General features: G+C 35.3%; 1 protein-coding gene across 5 annotated transcripts in view; it reads right to left on the bottom strand.

The window, feature by feature from the left end:
- ANKS1B (ankyrin repeat and sterile alpha motif domain containing 1B) overlaps positions 1-19,666 on the bottom strand; it is a 1,156,475-nt gene that overhangs the window by 945,984 nt on the left and 190,825 nt on the right. For all 5 annotated transcript variants that reach the window (XM_060413093.1, XM_042247116.2, XM_042247115.2 and 2 more), the window contains exon 8: positions 19,467-19,633. In XM_060413093.1, the coding sequence (XP_060269076.1) occupies positions 19,467-19,633 (167 nt within the window). The remainder of the gene's footprint in view (positions 1-19,466; positions 19,634-19,666) is intronic.

The raw sequence follows: 19,666 nt of genomic DNA on the forward strand, positions 1-19,666 counted from the left end.
CATATAAGTTAAATAAGCAGGGTGATAATATACAGTCTTGACATACTCATTTCCCAATTTGGAACCAGTCTGTTGTTCCCTGTCCAGTTCTAGCAAGTAGTTTTAGAAGTCCTTAATCTTCATATTCAGACTCTCTAGGAAAGCATAGTCCAACTTCAGGTAGGACTGATGTAATAATCCAATAATACCTAGTTATTTCATTTAATATTTTCTAAAACAAATAGCCTAGGAGTAAGAAAAAGGTTGCAGCCTTCTTCGATAATTTGATATAGAAACTACATCTTTTCAGGCTCTCTTCATCAGCAACAGATTCAAACTCAAAGCCAGTTTATACCAACCATGCAGAAATAAGCACATTTCAAGGATGCCAGGTATAGCTAAAAAGAACTCCCTGAGATGTGACTGAACACTTTTATTCAAGTAGAGATGACCCACTACCCAGGCTCTGACATGGGCACATAATCCAGGCCTGACCAATCAGTGTATATACATCTCTGGGGACACTAGGATTGAGCCATGTGTCAAAATGTGACCAAGGTTAGACATTTTTCTGGAATTTGGGGAAAGATGACTTTTTAGCAGGATTGTTACACTAAAAAGATTTTTAAATATTTGGTTACTTACATTCTTTGCCATCTGCTGGGGAAAGCTTGCTTGAGAATGTATATAGTATAATCTATATGAAATGGAGGAAAACCAACTGAGAGATGGAAATAGATAACAGATTACATTGTTTATTTTCATCTGACCATACATAAATGCTTGGATTTTTCATTTATGTGAATTAATGCATTCTTTTTTTTTTTTTTTTGCTTAAGTCAATTTGAATTGGTTTTACAGAAATACATAGAAAATTAGAAAATCATATACTGCAGAAATTTAGAAAATTTTCTCTTCATATTTTCAACAATGACCTGGTTTAATCTACATATAGGTGTCACCAAGTTGGGAAAGTCAGCCTTATGTGCACAGTCATTTGCTCCCCATTCGTTACATAAGAATAGGCCTTGGACCTGGAATACTTCCTTATCAAGAAATGGAGTTCATGCAGCCTATTTCAGGTTTATGCCCTTTTATGGGAATATCTGGGTTTCCCTGGTGGCTCAGTGGTAAAGAATCCACCTGCAATCCAGGAGACTTGAATTTGATCCCTGGGTCGGGAAGACCCCCTGGAGTAGGAAATGGCAACCCACTCCAATATTCTTGCCTGGGAAATCCTATGGACAGAAGAGCCTTGGCAGGCTGCAGTCCACAGGGTGGCAAAAAGCCAGACATGACCTAGCAACTAAACAACAACAACAATGGGAATATCTTGCCCAGTTTCAGGTTCATTTTGTTCTAGTAAGCAGTGCAGTAATGGTCCTCATTAACAATGGCTCTCAGCTTTCAGGATTTTAGACTCCAGAGGGGCATTGAGTTGCTTCTGCTGTACAAGACAGGTGCCTGATCTCTGTTGGTGCCAGGAGGAGACTCTACTGGCCATGGGGAACCAACATACTGGAGTCGATCTTCTGCTATCTCTTCTCTATTTAAGAGACATAGAGAACACTCCATCTAGTGTTTGGCAGAGCTGTGTTTTCTTTGTTGACTTCAGTATTAACATGCAATGGGCAGAAGCATTTGACTGCTATCCTAATGGTTGACATCATGATACCTTTGTTATCCTCTATGTAGCTGGAGTCCTCCCCTAGCATGGGAGCCAGTGTACAGTGTTCTGTTCAACACACCTCTTACCATAAGGCCTAAAGTATGATCACAAGGCCATTTCGAAATAATGAAGTCTAATCTCCTTGTCAATAGAAATAAAATGAGGTCCAAGGCTATACTTTTGACTTTAAGAAAGCTAGTATTGCAGAAATAGTTGCCTGAGATTTAAAGATCTTAATAGCAAGATAAATAAAAATATTACTTTGGGGATGAATCAGTATATACAATAAGGAATTTTACAGCAAATCAAATGAAAGCAAATATAGTTCACTATAAAGAAAGTAGTGAAACCAAAAATAATATATCTAGGAATGCTATCACATAAACAGGTATAATCCAACTTTTAACTATGATTTTTAAAAAAATACTCTATGAATAAGAACTATAAAAATCAATATGTATATAAGGAAAAATTATTTAAATTATAAAAGATATGCAGTCAATTCTGATTAGGTAATTACTCACCCATTTTCACTACTTTTAGGGTACATAGCTAGACTATATTTTTCAATTTCCCTTGCAGATTGGAAGGGCAATGTGACTATATGAGTGGCTACTAGTCAATAGAATATGAATAAAGTGATGTTTGCTGTTTCCAAGCCCATCCTCTACAACCTCTGACCTGTATCCTCCATCATGTTCGCCCTCTGACAACTTTTATAGATGAGCCAGATGACCTTGGAAGCTTGTGCTCAAGACATCCAAGCAAGGAGATACAAGGAGTCTGGGTTCCTGAATTCCCACTAGGAGGAGGGCTACCTGGTGATCAGGAGCACTTACTATGGACTTTAAATGAATGAGAAATAAATAGCTATTTATTTCACAATTTTTCAGTCAAGCATTTGGGATCACATTTTTATTACAGAATTTGTCTATCCACTTATCCATCCATCTAGTCATTCATTCTTTTGTCCATTGGTTCAATAAATATAAATAGGTCTCCTTTTATGTAGCAGGCAATGTGTGAGAATCTGAGAACATACTCTCAAGGAGTCCATAGTCTATTATTTTCGAGAACAAGAATCCAACAAAATTTATAATTACTTACTACAGTGATAATCATAAAAAGTATTATTAAGGAACATTGGAATTCTGGACTATAGGAAGCCTTTTAAGGAGAACCTAATCCAAACCAAGGAGAGGGTTTGAGGATAGGCTAAGATTGGAAGGAAGTCACATTAGAGCCAAGTTTTGATGGATGATGAGAATTAAAAATGGTAAAATTGGTATGGGATAGAGGAGAGTGCAAGAACTCGAGGCATATAAAGACAGATAAAAGAGATTATGGGAAACTCATGGAGGTACTGGTTAGTGGGGAATGTAATGAGAAATGAGAACATAGAGCTACACAGGAGTCAGTTCATGACATGCCCTTATTTCCTTACTCTATTATGAAGTGGTCATTGTCGTTCCACTTTTTAGTGTCCCTCCCACACTGTATTTAAGCAGGACACCTTTTCATTTACACAACTATTTCTTTTTTTCTACACACTTTTAAAACTGAAGAGCTACAATGTATCAGGCAACATGCTAGATCCTGGGAATAAAAGAAAAAATAGTTTCTCTTCCCCATTTTCCACAACACTTTAGGCTATCATTTACTGAATTGTTTGGTAAAATATTTTATCACCCTGTATTTCTATTATTTGGTTATTCTACTATTATTCTATTACTTGGTTATTTCTATTCTAATATTTCTATACATATACTTTCTCTGCCAAACTCCAAGCTCCGGAGAACAACAAAAAATGCCTTATTCACTTTTTATCTACCCTGTAACAGTAGCTGGTACATAGCAGAGGTACAATGAATATTTATTGATTGGATGAACTGAAGCAGTACAGAAAAATGGATCAAGTTTAAAATAAAAGGCTACCTTTAAAAAAAATAGACTTTACTTTTTAGACCATTTTTAGGTTCACAGTAAAACAGAGTTCCATTTTAGTTTTTTCAATGTACAGTGCATTTTTTAAGAGTATAAAATATCATAATGTGTCTTTTCTATTTTGCAGAGTATTTAATGTATTGGTAAGTAATAATATTGCCTTAATGTAGAGCTCTTTCACAATATACCTTTAAACATAAATTGTAATTTTATAGCAGAATCTTATTATGTAACTAAAGATCTGAGTAGAATTCATTTTTTTAATCTATTCAAAAATATGTATGGAGCAGTTACTATTTGCAAAACCAAACACTCTGTGAACTGCTTACCATTTATACTTCAGTGTCATGAAATATAATAATGATTATGTAATAAGTAAAATATGTCAAATTAACTTTTCATTGCCCTTAATTATAAACGTTAGTCAGATCTTGTGACAAAAGAACAATTTTACCATCTTTTTCATAAGTAATATGCTTTAAAATGAAGACTAATTAGCTGTTAAGTTGTATGATCATATAGAATAAAGATTATACATTCATTTGAATTTCAGCTTCTTTTAATGTAAGATGTACTCTTCAATTCTGGATTTCCATTTCATTTTTTCAATAGTTCCTATTTCTCTTCTGAGATTCTCCATCTGTTCAAAGGAAAAAAAAATGGCCTGAGCTGGTGTAAGGAGGCTACTCTATAAAGACTTGAAGTACACCTTGTAAGATGAACAGAATTTAAACAGGAACAGAAGAGTGAAAGATAATGAGCAAAGAGAATGAACTAAAATATACTAGTGATGTGTTTAGATAAATGCCAAAAGGACAGGGTATATTGGTGGGAAGAAGGAGAACAAAAAGAAGTATCATTGGATAAGGAAGCTTAAGAGCAGAATCAAAGGACTTTGACATTCTTGAAATTCAAGAGGAAGAATTTTTCCACCATAGAGAAGTCAAATAAGACTCTCATCTATTTCTTTACCACAAGTTGAAGCATACAAACTCCATTTCAGGAAGGCGTATCTGGTAGTGTTACATAGGGATGGGTCAGAATTAAGACAGATTGACTACAAAGAAAGGAATAAATACTAGTTCAGTACCTTCTATTCATCCAACACACTGCTAAATACATTTTACACATTCTCACATTGTCTTCATGATAACTTCATGATAGGGTAGGAATTACTATGATCATTTTATGGAAGAGGAAACTGAAGCTCAGAGAAAGTGAACAACTAACTCTGGCATATAGCTAGTAAATAGAAACCTAAGGATACAAATCCTGATCTGTACAACTCCAAAATATATGCTCTTTCCACTATACAGATGACCAGCTTAGAAACTATATAATCCAAATATAGAGAGTTGAGGGCCTATGGTAGAGTTACTTTATTTCATTCAATAAATATTTATCATGTATCTATCATGTGCCAGATATCATTTTTAAACACTGGGATGACAGTAGTCAACATCATCAAAAAAACTTAAAAAACAATAAACTCTGCCCACAGTGAAGCTTATATTTTAATCAAGGGAGCCAAACAATAAATACAATAAATAAGTAAAACCTATGGTACTAAAAAGGAGATCAAATCAGTCAATCCAAATGGAAATCAGTCCTGAATATTCACTGGAAGGACTGATGCTGAAGCTGAAACTCCAATATTTTGGCCACCTGATGTGAAGAACTGACTCATCGGAAAAGACCCTGATGCTGGGAAAGACTGAAGGCAGGAGGAGAAGGGGATGACAGAGGATGAGATGGTTGGATGACATCACCCACTCAATGGACATGAGCATGAGTAAGCTCTGTGAGATGGTGAAGGACAGGGAAGTCTGGCATGCTGCAGTCCATGGGGTCGCAAAAAGACACAACTGAGCAACTGAACAACAAAAATAAATGTGGGGTCTGCTGGTCCATAATAGGTATTTAAAGCTGTGAAACTTTCGTCATGTTTAGCTAAGAAATTCCACACAGAGAAAGAAGAAAAGTCTCCAGGGACTGAGCCCTGGTAACAGCATATGCGGAGGAATAAGCAAAGGAACTGATGATGAGAAGCCAATTGATTAGAAAGAAAACCAAAAGAGAGTGGTGTCCAGGAAGTGAAGCAAAGAAAGTGCGCATGTAAAGGAGGGGGCATCGTCAACACTATCGAATGCTCCTCAGAGATCAGGTCAGACAAGAATTAAGAATTGTCTACTGGGCTTCCCTGGTAGCTCAGACAGTAAAGCGTCTGCCTACAACACGGGAGACCAGGGTTCGATCCCTGGGTCGGGAAGATCCCATGGAGAAAAAAATGGCAACCCACTCCAGTATTCTTGCCTGGAAAATCCCATGGACTGAGGATCCTGGTAGGCTACAGTCCATGGGTCGCAAAGAGTTGGTCACGACTGAGCAACTTCACTTCACTTTCACTTATCAGAATTAGCAATGTGGAAGTCACTGAACACCTCGGCAAGGCAGTTCTGGTGAAAGAGAAAGCGTCATAGGACTTGTCTGAAGAGAAAATTGAGAGACATTGGAAACAAGAGACAATTCTTGCAGAGTTTTATTGTAAAATATAAAATGAATACAGAAATGAGGCAGTTCCTGGAAGATGAAGTGGATAATAAACAAAGGGAACTCTGTAATACACCAGGAGAACAAAAGAAATGGGAAAGGGCTAACCATAATATGGAAACTTTTGTCCTGAAACAATGAAATAACTGTTCCATTATTAAAGAAAGATGGAAAATGAGAACAGGTACAGATTTCAGTGGAAAATAATTAATTTACATTTTGACAGGTTGGGTTTCAAAAGGAAGTGAGATGTTTGTAGAAAGAAGTCTTTCTGGCAGCTGTAATACAAAACTGGAGAGTAGTAAGATGTCAAGGATAGAACTGTAGATTTGGAAATAAAGAACAATGAGCTGCTATCTGAACACAAAGAGCTGTTCCCACTCCAGAGAAGAGAATACTCAATAAAGAACGTAAAGCCAAGGGACTGTGAGGAGGAGAAGTCAAGTAAGGAAAATACAAACAATGAGTACAGTGGTTGCCTACTTGATACAAGTGGAATCAAAGAGAAAAGAAGTGAATTTGGACAATCTCCCATAATCATCCAAACCTGAATTTAGTATCTTTCTCATGTATTTAATGCCACTTATATTAAATATTTCCCATGTTATCACATTTATTACAGTTTCCTCATTGCCTGTGACTATGTCTGCATTGGCTGATAAAACTAGGAGTTCAATGACAGCAGAAGCTGTATCAATCTTGTCAATATACATCAGGGCCTAGTACAGAACCTGGCACAGAGTAGATATAAGACAAATAGTTAAGCATAACATTAAATGTATTATTCTATTAATACAATATCATACAGAAATATGATATTAAAATATGATTAGCAGTGAATTTAGAGGAAGCAGAAACTTTTCAGCTTTGCTCCCATAAACCAGATCATATCACTTCCCTGCTTACAACTTTTTTATTTAAAAAAATTTGATCACTTTCCATGACCTCTAAGTGTCTAATCTGGCTTTCCAATCCCATTCCATCCTATTCTTTACCTTGTTCAGTACACTCTAGTTTACCCCACTGCCCTCTTTTCTGGTACTTAAACATATTAATCTCTTTTGCACCTCAGGTAAGTGTTTATTTTTGTTCCAAATTTTTCTTTCCTTGGTACTTTATGACAGGATTCTTCTCTTCCTTCAGATTACAGTTTATACAGCACTCCTCAGAGAGATCTCCTTTAGCCACTATATATAAATAATCACACCTCACCCCCTAATTGGACTTCCTTGGTGGCTCAGATGGTAAAGCGTCTGCCTACAATGCGGGAGACCCGGGTTTGATCCCTGGGTTGGGAAGATCCCCTGGAGAAGGAAATGGCAATCCACTCCAGTACTATTGCCTGGAAAATCCCATGGACAGAGGAGCCTGGTAGGCTACAGTCCATGGGGCAGCAAAGAGTCGGACACGACTGAGCGACTTCACTTCACTTCACCCCCTAATTACTCTAGCTCATCAATGTGTGTGAATCAGACATTTTGGTTAAGCAAGTATGACTCCAGGTTTACAAATAATCAAAGAACTTCTTAAAATTAGGTTACAGATAAGAAAAGAATTTTGAAATATGCCTTCTCATATCTGATCTATGAATACAGAATTCAATGCTTTGAACTGTAATATTATAACATTTACAAAAGATCAGATTCTTCAGTGTTGATGGCTACATTCTCAAAACCATAAAATGTCACTTGTTCCAAAGGTTAGGATAAAATTAAAGACCTCTTAAATTAAAGGACAGAGATACAAGTCCTTATTGATATTATGATATCTCTCTTTTCTTCTACTCTCCCTCTTCACATGTACACACACACACACATACACACACACACACACACACACACATCCTCATGTATTATGGTTATGTATTCTATTAAAAGGATGATACCAGCAGAAGGAAAATTAATTAATAAGTTACTTACTGTTCAATCTCTGTGACCATCTCTTTCTAAAGTCTTATCTGGCACTTGGCTTAACTCCCATGAAGGGTGCTTTGGTCCAATACAACCTTTGATGATTATGGTGGTGAAACCTCATCTTAATTTATGTTATCCAGAACCTTACAGATTATAGTTATGAGGAAATGAAATGAGTTCTAATTAGATAGAATAGATGAAAAGGAAGATATTGATAATATCAAATTTTAAGATTAGTTGAATATCCAGAAAAAAATTACTGAGCACTTACTATACTCTAGGAATTAAAACAAGCACTTCAAATAGACAGGTTTAGTTTCAATCTTACAGAGTTTTACATAAATAAGGGGGGGGGGGGTTAGGGAGAAGCAGACCAAATTTGGGTTGTAACAAAGAAGATACAGTTTTAAGGAACAAGTGAGCAGCACTGAATGAATTTGAAGAACTAAAAATGGAATGATGATAAGGATGATAATATACTCTTTTGAATACCACTTTATACTTTATACTGGAATGGGTGAATTTAACTCACATGACCATTATATCTACTACTGTGGGCAAGAATGCCATAGAGGAAATGGAGTAGCCATCATGGTCAACAAGAGAGTCTGAAATGCAGTACTTGGATGCAGTCTCAAAAATGACAGAATGATCTCTGTTTGTTTCCAAGGCAAACCATTCACAACCACGGTAATCCAAGCCTATGCCCCAACTAGTAACGTTGAAGAAGCTGAAGTTGAATGGTTCTATGAAGACCTACAAGACCTTTTAGAACTAACACCTAAAAAGAAGTCCTTTTCATTATAGGGGACTGGAATGCAAAAGTAGGAAGTCAAGAAACACCTGGAGAAACAGGGAAATTTGGCCTTGGAATACGGAATGAAGTAGGGCAAAGGCTAATAGAGTTTTGCCAAGAGTATGCACTGGTCATAGCAAACACCCTCTTCCAACAACACAAGAGAAGACTCTACACATGGACATTACCAGATTGTCAATACTAAAATCAGATTGATTATATTCTTTGCAGCCAAAGATGGAGAAGCTCTATACAGTCAGCAAAAACAAGACCAGGAGCTGACTGTGGCTCAGATCATGAACTCCTTATTGCCAAATTCAGACTTAAATTGAAGAAAGTAGGGAAAACCACTAGACCAAGATAATCAAATTCCTTATGATTATAAATCAAATTCCTTATGATTATACAGTGGAAGTGAGAAATAGATTTAAGGGACTAGATCTGATAGAGTGCCTGATGAACTATGGACGGAGATTCATGACATTGTACAGGAGATAGGGATCAAGACCATCCCCATGGAAAAGAAATGCAAAAAAGCAAAATGGCTGCCTGGGGAGGCCTTACAAATAGCTGTGAAGAGAAGAGAAGCAAAAAGCAAAGGAGAAAAGGAAAGATATAAGCATTTGTATACAGAGTTTCAAAGAATAGCAAGAAGAGATAAGAAAGCCTTCCTCAGCAATCAATGCAAAGAAACAGAAGAAAACAACAGAATGGGAAAGACTAAAGATCTCTTCAAGAAAATTAGAGATACCAAGGGAACATTTCATACAAAGATGGGCTCGATAAAGGACAGAAATGGTATGGACCTAAGAGAAGCAGAAGATATTAAAAAGAGGTGGCAAGAATACAAAGAAGAATTGTACAAAAAAGATCTTCATGACCAAGATAATCACGATGGTGTGATCATTTACCTAGAGCCAGACATCCTGGAATGTGAAATCAAGTGGGCCTTAGAAAGCAACACTACGAACAAAGCTAGTGGAGGTGATGGAATTCCAGTTGAGCTATTTCAAACCCTGGAAGATGATGCTGTAAAAGTGCTGCACTCAATATGCCAGCAAATTTGGAAAACTCAGCAGTGGCCACAGGATTGGAAAAGATTAATTTTCATTCAAATACCAAAGAAAGGCAATGCCAAAGTATGCTTAAACTACAACACAATTGCATTCATCTAACACGCTAGTAAAGTGATGCTCAAAATTCTCCAAGCCAGGCTTCAGCAATACATGAACTGTGAACTTCCAGATGTTCAAGCTGGTTTTAGGAAAGGCAGAGAAACCAGAGATCAAATTGCCAACATCCACTGGATCATCAAAAAAGCAAAAGAGTTCCAGAAAAACATCTATTTCTGCTTTATTGACTATGCCAAACCCTTTGACTGTGTGGATCACAGTAAACTGGAAAATTCTGAAAGAGATGGGAATACAAGACCACCTGACCTCCCTCTTGAGAAACTATATGCAGGTCAGGAAGCAACAGTTAGACCTGGACATGGAACAACAGACTGGTTCCAAATGGGAAAAGGAGTACGTCAAGGCAGTATATTGTCACCCTGCTTATTTAACTTATATGCAGAGTACATCATGAGAAACACTGGGCTGATGAAGCACAAGCTGGAATCAAGATTACCAGGAGAAATATCAATAACCTCAGATACGCAGATGACACCACCCTTATGGCAGAAGAGAACCTAAAAAGCTTCTTGATGAAACTGAAAGAGGAGAGTGAAAAAGTTGGCTTAAAGCTCAACATTCAGAAAACGAAGATCATGGCATCTGGTCCCATCACTTCATGGGAAATAGATGGGAAACAGTGCAAACAGTGTCAGACTTTATTTTGGGGGGCTCCAAAATCACTGCAGATGGTGATTGCAGCCATGTAATTAAAAAATGCTTACTCCTTGGAAGGAAAGTTATGACCAACCCAGATAGCATATTCAAAAGCAGAGACATTACTTTGCCAACAAAGGTCCGTCTAGTTGAGGCTATGGTTTTTCCTGTGGTCATGTATGGTTGTGACAGTTGAACTGTGAAGAAAGCTGAGTGCTGAAGAATTGATACTTTTGAACTGTGGTGTTGAAGAAGACTGTTGAGAGTCCCTTGGACTGCAAGGAGTTCCAACCAGTCCATTCTAAAGGAAATCAGTCCTGGGTGTTCATTGGAAGGACTGATGCTGAAGCTGAGACTCCAATACTTTGGCCACCTCATGTGAAGAGTTGGAAAAGACTCTGATGCTGAGAAATATTGAAAGCAGGAGGAGAAGGGGACGACAGAGGATGAGGTGGCTGGATGGCATCACCGCCTCGATGGACATGAGTTTGGGTGAACTCCAGGAGTTGGTGATGGACAGGGAGGCCTGATGTGCTGCGATTCATGGGTTGCAAAGAATTGGACATGACTGAGCAACTGTACTGAACTGAACTGAACTTATAATTTATATGGGACTTTAACAGCATTTTTACTTAATTTCAAGTATAAAATAATTTAAAAGTTAAGTTGCATAGAATGAAAGATAAAAATAATACGATCATCTCAATAGAAGCAGAAAAAGCTTTTGACAAAATTCAACATCTTTTCATGATAAAACACTCAACAAATTGGGTATAGAAAGAACATATCTCAACATAACAAAGGCCACATATGACAAGCCCATGGCTAACATCATACTCAGTGGTGAAAAGCTGAAAACTTTTCCTCCAGGACAAGAGGGTGCCTACTCTCATCACTCTTATTTAACATAGTGCCATAAGTACCAGCCAGAGTAATCATGCAAGAAAAATAAATAAAAGGCATACAAATCAGAAAGAGAAGAGCAAAACTGTCTTTGTCTGCAGACAATATGATCTCATATGTGGAAAATCCTAAAGACTCCACCTCCATCTGTGGCTCTCAGATTCCAATGAAATCCACCAAAAACCTTAGCACTAATCAACAAATTAAGTTGCAGGATACCAACCAACATATAAAAATCATCCACATTTCTATATACTAACAAGACATTTGAACAATAAATAAAGAAAACAACCCTATTCAGTACAGTATCAAGAACAATGCAATACTTAGGTATAAATTTAACCAAGGAGGCGAAAGATCTATACACTGAAAACTATACCACTTAAATGAAAATGAAGACACAAACATATGGAAAGACATTCTGTATTCATGGATTAGAAGAATTAATATTGATAGAGGTTTCATACTATCCCCAAACCATCTATGGATTCAACACAATATCTATCAAAAGTCCAATGACATTTTTCACAGAAACAGAAAAACCAAAACTTAATGGTAAATCTTTGAACTGTGATGTTATTGAAGACTCTTGAGAGTCCCTTGGACAGCAAAGAGATTCAACCAGTCCATCCTAATGGAAATCAATTCTGAATATTCATTAGAAGGACTGATGCTGGAGATGAAACTCCAATACTTTGGCCACCTGATGTGAAAAACAGACTCATTTGAAAAGATCCTGATGCTGGGAAAGATTGAAGGATAGAGAAGAAGGGGATGACAGAGGATGATATGGTTGGATGGCATCACCGACTCAATGGACATGAATTTGAGTAGGCTCCAGGAGTTGGTGATGGACAGGGAAGCCCAGCGTGCTGCAGTCCAAGGGGTCATAAAGTGTCAGACATGAGTGAGCGACTGAACTGAACTGAAATGGTAAATCATTTTGCCTTGATGACCAATTATATTTGCATTCACAGGAACAGAAAAAGAAAGCAAAAGCAAATTAAAGTCAGATCCTTGAAATCTGAGATCCATAGATCTGTGTGAGGAAGAAGAAAATGGATCTGAGTAGTTGACTGAAAGAAGTTAACATTTTAAAATGCTCTAAAAATTTTGTTTTTAATTTAAAAAAATAAAAAATGTTCTAGGGCAGTTCACAAAGAGCACAAGAATCACCTAAGGAGTTTATTGTAAAAATCTACCTCCAGACATTCTGATTCAAAAGTAGAGGTCAGAAAGACTTTTTAGAAATACTGTGCTACAGATGAGAAATCTGGAGATCAGGATGATTTATCTAAGGAGTAGAACTGAGATTCAAACACAAGTCTCTTTCAGTTCCAAGTTCCTGTTCTCTACACTATAATGTTACTCTAAGTTACAAATACACGTCATTTCCATGGAATTCTCCAGGCCAGAACACTGGAGTGGGTAGCCTTTCCCTTTTCTAGGGGATCTTCCCAACCCAGGGATCAAACCCAGGTCTCCCGCTTTACAGGCAGATTCTTTACCAGCTGAGCCATAAGGGAAGCCCATAGTGTTACTCTAAGTTACAAATACGTGTTATTGAAGAAATTAGTATAATTTCTTAATGTGAGGACTCAGCAAATTAGTGAAGCTGATGATAATAATTATGACAATAAAGATCTTTAAATGTTTCAGGAAGTGACACCACGCTAAGTAAAAGCAAGATTATAGAGTAAAAAGAAAATCTTCTTCAAAGCTAGAATAGATTTATTTCAGTAACAGAACAGATGATTATAGGAAAAGATATAACATAGTCAATGTTTGTCTCATTTATTTTACGGGCAAGCTATTTCCACTTTTATTAATATATACTTCTCACTGGTTCATTATCCTGGTTCATTTTAGAACTTTTTCATTCCCTGTCAAATTCACTGTCTTGACTACCTCATTCTTTCTCCAAATTAAGACTTTGTTTCTCATTATTAATTATTTGGTAGAATAAACTGGCAGCTATCAACTTAACGGAACTGTTGTGAAACTAAGCAACCAAAATATTTAAACTTTAGAAAGCATAGATGGTAGAAATAAAAATTCTGGCAAGAGTAAGTTAAAATAATACCAGACAATTTTAAAATTCTAAGCCTGAGATTAAAGCAGGCCACATAGAATATTTTCCGTCTACTGTTATTGACTTTGATTGTATTGTAGAGAGTCTAATTCTTCATCTGTTAGAGGCTGAATTGATCCCAGTATTCAGTAGTCATGTCTCAAATGGTCCCATGATAAAATACATTAGAAGCATGAGAGAGTTCAGTAATTTTCTTTCTTTTTTTTTTTTTTTTTTTTTTGGTTACTAGTTCAATACTCTATTAGAATTAATTGCTCTTCAAGGTGAAAAACATTTCCCGGAACACAAAAATAAGTAATTATCTCCACTGATGTGTCTCTTTAAGCTCAGGCTCTAGAATGATTTCCTTTGGCATTAGGAAGCAAAATGGGATTCCTTTACAATGGCAGGCTGTCCAAAGCCTTTATTCCAAAACAGGATCAAGAATTCTCAAATGCACAGCATGAAACAGAATTACAAATCAGGTGCATTATGGCAAATGAATGAGGTCAATGTGACAAGCGGCTGAGAGTTGTCAAAAAATAACTTCGTCATTATCTGGAGAGCAAGGTTAGAAGAACGTTGAATTATTATCAAATTTTCAACAAAACATTACAGTTAACTCATGAGAAAAAATATAGATTCTCAGGGAAATGATAATAGCTGAGTTTTCTGTTGGGAAGATTAAATTCAAGTTAGATATTATAGAGAGATCACCAAGAATGGAAATATCAAAACAGAGATTGGCTGATGTTATATCTGCAGAGTGATCACAAAACTTCATGAAACTCAAATATATAGAAGTTTAATTAGGAAGGAAGTTTGCTGCCTTTGGATAATTTAACAGAATGCTCTTAGGATTAAGAGATATTTTACTATCAAACATGTTTCAAAATGTGCATACAATACAGTACTATGCGCCACATCATAATCAGCAAGAATAATTAACAATTAGGGGGAGAAAAAAGCCAGGGTGTGAAATAATATGACAGAAATATAAAATATAAAAGTGAAATAATATAAAAGAAATATATGCCGAGTTAAATTGCACAAAACTTGCCAACACAACTCCATTCAAATAATAACATTTAGGTGCTGCTAAAGTGTCTAGGTTTCCCCTCAGGAGAAAAAATACGTATTTCATCCCTGATGCTTCTTATTTATTTCTTAGATACATGGGATGGTGAGACAATAATGCCTTTTTAAATTTATATCTTAAAAAATGATTTCCTGAAACCTAAATTCTGAAATTTGCTCTAAAGATCTTTATGCTATCATCAAATTTCTCTAAGGAATGGTAGGTTCACATTTTAAAAGTATGTATATTGTTTACACACAGAGGGAAAGCTGATACATGACTTGGGGAAACAAATGAAGTGACTAGAAAATGTTTTTCAGATAATTTTATATTCTTTCAAAAATCTAAGTTTCAGGGGTTGATAAAGAATGTGAAGATATTTATATTTCTTCAAAATTTACATTCTAGATTATATAATGTCTTAATTCAACTTAGAAAATGATTCCATTTGCATATTATAAAAGAACTTAAAACAGACTGACTTTTGAATTAAAATTATGCAAGATAAAATGCAATTTTTAACTTGAGCTTCCTTTAAGAATTTAATTCCTAATTCACTTATTTTAGTAAAATTTTTCAAACTACCATCTTAAGGCTAATATTTTAATAAAACCAAAATCTCCAATTCAAAAATAAAAGTTCTTACATAAGATGGCTGGTTTTATATTTTAAATTACTGAATTAGAGTGCCCTCTATTGGATAAAAAAGGCAATAAAGGTTAAAATGATAAAGAATAGTTAAAATACCTAAAAAATTCAAGCCAAGTCATTAATATGTAAAACATATTTATTAAAAACATAAATGCTACACAACAGACTTTGCTTTACTTTGATTGCTTCTAAATTACTTCTGGAATTATCTGTCATATGACAACAAATAAGTTGAACGCTTCATATCATACAAACTTAAATTTTAACTGAACTCAAATGCCTGTCCTTCAGCCAGTAATGTGAATAATAAACAAAAGTGTTTTCCACATTTAACATTCCATTATAATATAGAAATAATTGCAGCTTATGATTATGGCTGAACTACGGTTCGAATTTTCCTTAATGATGAACTAAAACCTCCCTACTTCAAGAGAGCTCTTAAACTGCACAGTAGAATTAGGCTGGGCACCAGAAGTCTGAGATTTATTTAGATCTAAAATTCCAAAATTCTGTGGTTTTAGCTAGACCTCAGTTAAGACTCATTATCTGAGGCCTGGATTACTTCAGTAAGGTCCTAGCAGAGTTTTGGTCCTCTAGACCAATAATATACATGTTAGTATAAGCTTTTTAAAGAACAATGTTCAGAATCACCCAAAACAATTCTGTTTCAGTTGTTCTGCCATGGTACCTGAGGATGTCTGCATTTTTTGAAGATTTCTAGATAAGTGTAATGTACGACCATTGCTAAGAATCACTGTTTGAGTCTCTCCCCAGAACATCTGACATCGAGGTACCACTTCTAACTTCTAAAAATGTCACCTTCATAAATGGACTCCCATACTCAAGAGTTATTCTCCTCAACATCAATATTAAACTTCTGACTAGCTTCCCAATCTAATTATCTGCGCTGTTCTGTAACGAAATAGTTGAGTGGTAAGACTGCCTTTGTCCAGATCCAATAAATACCAGACTGGCCCTGGTATTTACTGTGTAAACTTAGGAAGGACAGACAAGTTCTATGTGCCTCCATTTTTCTTATCTCTAAAATGGGAGGAGTAATACTACCTCTCTCATAGGATTAGTGTGAGGATTAAATCAATTAATAAAAAGTGTTATGTCAATGTTAAAAATTATTATGACTTATCCAGATTCACTCTCACTACTTTTCAAAACAAACTCTCATGGTAAATTATCCTCAGTTTAAGTGCTAGGCCTTACCTTTGGGCTTTTGCACATTATGTTTCTGCAGACTGAAATTCTCTCCCATTCATTCATTTCAATACAAGTGCAGAGATTATTTCCTCTTCCTCCAGATTGTGATTTAATTTCTCCCTACCTCCATGAAGATGTCAATGAATACCTATAAATCATTAATCTCTTCCTTAAAAAAAATTTCCTTTGGCTACAGGGTAATTTATTATAAGAAATATAGCTGGGAATTAATGACCTTGGCTCTGAGTTTGAATCCTAGATCTGTAACTTACCAGCTGAGTCATGTCCAAATCTATAACTCCATTATTAGGATTACTGTATGGATTAGGTGGCTTAAGTAATATAAAGCATTAAAACATCAAATAGCAAGCACCTAATAAATGCCAATCCTTATAATATTTATTTGTTTTTTATATTAGTCTTGTCTACACACAGTGATTTAAGACTTCTTGGAGCAGAAATTCTGAACTCGAAGTTAGAAACCACACCTCATTATTGCTATTATAAGTGCTACAGCTCACAACATTGTAATGACCATGTATATTATATGATCTATAAGTACTCAGTTAAATTTTTGTATAATTTGAGAGTATAATTCATTTTAAAAACTTGGAAAAACATTCTTGATAAATAGAAACAGACATTCGACAAAACAGGAATTAACCAAATACAACACAGGCTGTAGAGAAGAGTTAAATAAATTGCATTGCTTTTTAAATATTCAATAACAAGTTTCTACCAGAATCAACTTCTGAAAGTCAACTTTCAATAATGCATTTTATGCATCTAAAATCCTTTAGATTTTTCTCATTTCCTAAAAAATAAATACCAAACTTCTCAGCCTGACATTCAAAATCATCCATGGCCTGAACTCATTCTATCTTCTAATCTTATCTCCATTGTCCCCCTTTATGAACTTTATTATTCCAGGTAAATAGAACTATTTACTCTTACTCATGTGTACCCTCAGCTTTTCTGCTTCATGTAACCTTTAATATTTTCATATGATAATGTTTTCAAAGAACACAATATAAAGTTTTACTACAGGAACAAAGAGTGATAGCTTTTATGGACATATAAGCTTGAATTTTGAACTTAAGTTCAACTTAGGAGCATTAATTTCTCCCTTAGTATTGTCACAGTCTTTTTTTTTAATAAAAAAAGTCTTTGACTTATTAAAAAAATTGGCCACCACTCACCCCAAATTATGTCACCCTCTCAATGCCAAAAGCCCTTGCCATCACTACTCAAAAGATATAAGGTTGAATTATGGTCTCCAAGTAGAGCAGGCAGACCCTAGGGTGCACAAGATACCAACTGAATAAAAGAACAAAATTAGATCATCCATTTTACATTTTATCATCCTCACTTGAATTTTTCTTATAGTATATGCCCCATAATTTATAGCATATATTCTTAAAAATTATAAATAAATACATTTGGGATGTTTGCTCAAAATTTGTTTACTACTGGTACATAACAAGATAAGTTTTGAAACCACTGGTATAGAATATCAGGTCTTTCAGAAAAATTTGTGGGTTGAGAAATAAAAGACCAGAAGTAGCCACTTTAGAGATATCTTTAGATATGGACCTAAACACTATGTATTGTTTATGTAGGATAAATATGTCTTAATTTCTAATTAACTTTCAAGGAAATGTGGAAATGTAACTGGTTTATAATTTGAGTTAGCATAGGTCTGTTGTAGATCAAAAAAAAAACAACAAGGAGTTTTGCCCTAACATTAAAGTTAGTACAGTAAATATTTCATTACTATAAAAATATCATTTGGGAAAACCTACAAGTATTTACTTCATTATACATATACTTAATCAATTATGAATAATTATAGTCATAAAGAGCTTTTATTGGAGCCAATAATGTGATGTTTTTCGAAACACAGTAAAAGGAAAAAAAAAAAAAAACAGGCCTAGAATGTATGACTGGCCTTGGACCTAGACTAGCAAATACTACCCTAGGAAAGTGTCACTTTAAGTAATAGTAAGTAACGAAATGAAGTAAATGTTCTCATAACAGTCAGTATACTTAGCAAACTTGTTTTAGCCTTCATCAATAAAATGCCATACTTAACACAATCCACTCTATTACCAGTTTTTGAAGAAAGTATATTTCTATAACAAGTTAAGTACTAAAAGTGATAAAAGGTTTCATATCATAATAATAATGCATTTCCTTTAATACCAATGCATCCTATAAATCCTTCTATAGAACTAAAGACAGATATAAAAATCTTGACTTTAAACTGACTGATATTGTATCAATATCAGTATTGTATCTTGATATTGTATCAATATAAAAATTCAACTAAGCAAGAATCTCTTACTCATGATTCAGATTCTGAGCTTACAGTTTGCATGCAAACTATTGGGATTTGTGTAAGATTATGAAAATATTCAGGTCAAACTATCCACAATGACTCTCTCCTACTATGATTTATAAAGTGGGTGGGAAGTATACACTCATGGCTCAGCTATGTCTTTCTTCTTCAAGATGGTGTTAGAGAAAACAGGGAAAAAAGACAAAAGGAAGGTTTTCTTCTTTCTTTGGAAACCACTGTCATTATGCCCAATAAAACTAAAAGAACATAATCAAAAGGACTATGAATTTATATGTTACAAGGGTCTACTAGTGGTGAGATCATCACAGACCATAAGTGATTTATCAAAGCATTTCTTCCCTACACATGCAGTGAGAATGAAACACCAATAAATATCAGGGAAGCGCAACGGGGAGCCGGACATTTGACCCTAGCTAAATCAAAAGGTAAGATAACACATAAATCCCATGGTTTTCAGGTACACAATGAACTGGCAAAGACAGACATATTGTCTTCTTTCCCCCCTTACTTACTACACTCTGGCTTCCATTTTTCCCAAGTTCTTCCTCTGAAATCTTGCTCAAATTATCTAAGTAGTGGTCTGATATTGTGTGGCACAAATCTTCAAAAGAATAATCCTTTTCTTGACAGAGCTTTATTTCATCCAAGAGTTTTGATAATTCACCAGTCACAGTTTCACCTATAAGAAGAGAGTAAATTTTTTAGAAGGTTC

Source organism: Ovis aries, chromosome 3 (assembly GCF_016772045.2).
Source record: "Ovis aries strain OAR_USU_Benz2616 breed Rambouillet chromosome 3, ARS-UI_Ramb_v3.0, whole genome shotgun sequence".
In the NCBI taxonomy this organism is placed as follows: Eukaryota; Metazoa; Chordata; class Mammalia; order Artiodactyla; family Bovidae; genus Ovis; species Ovis aries.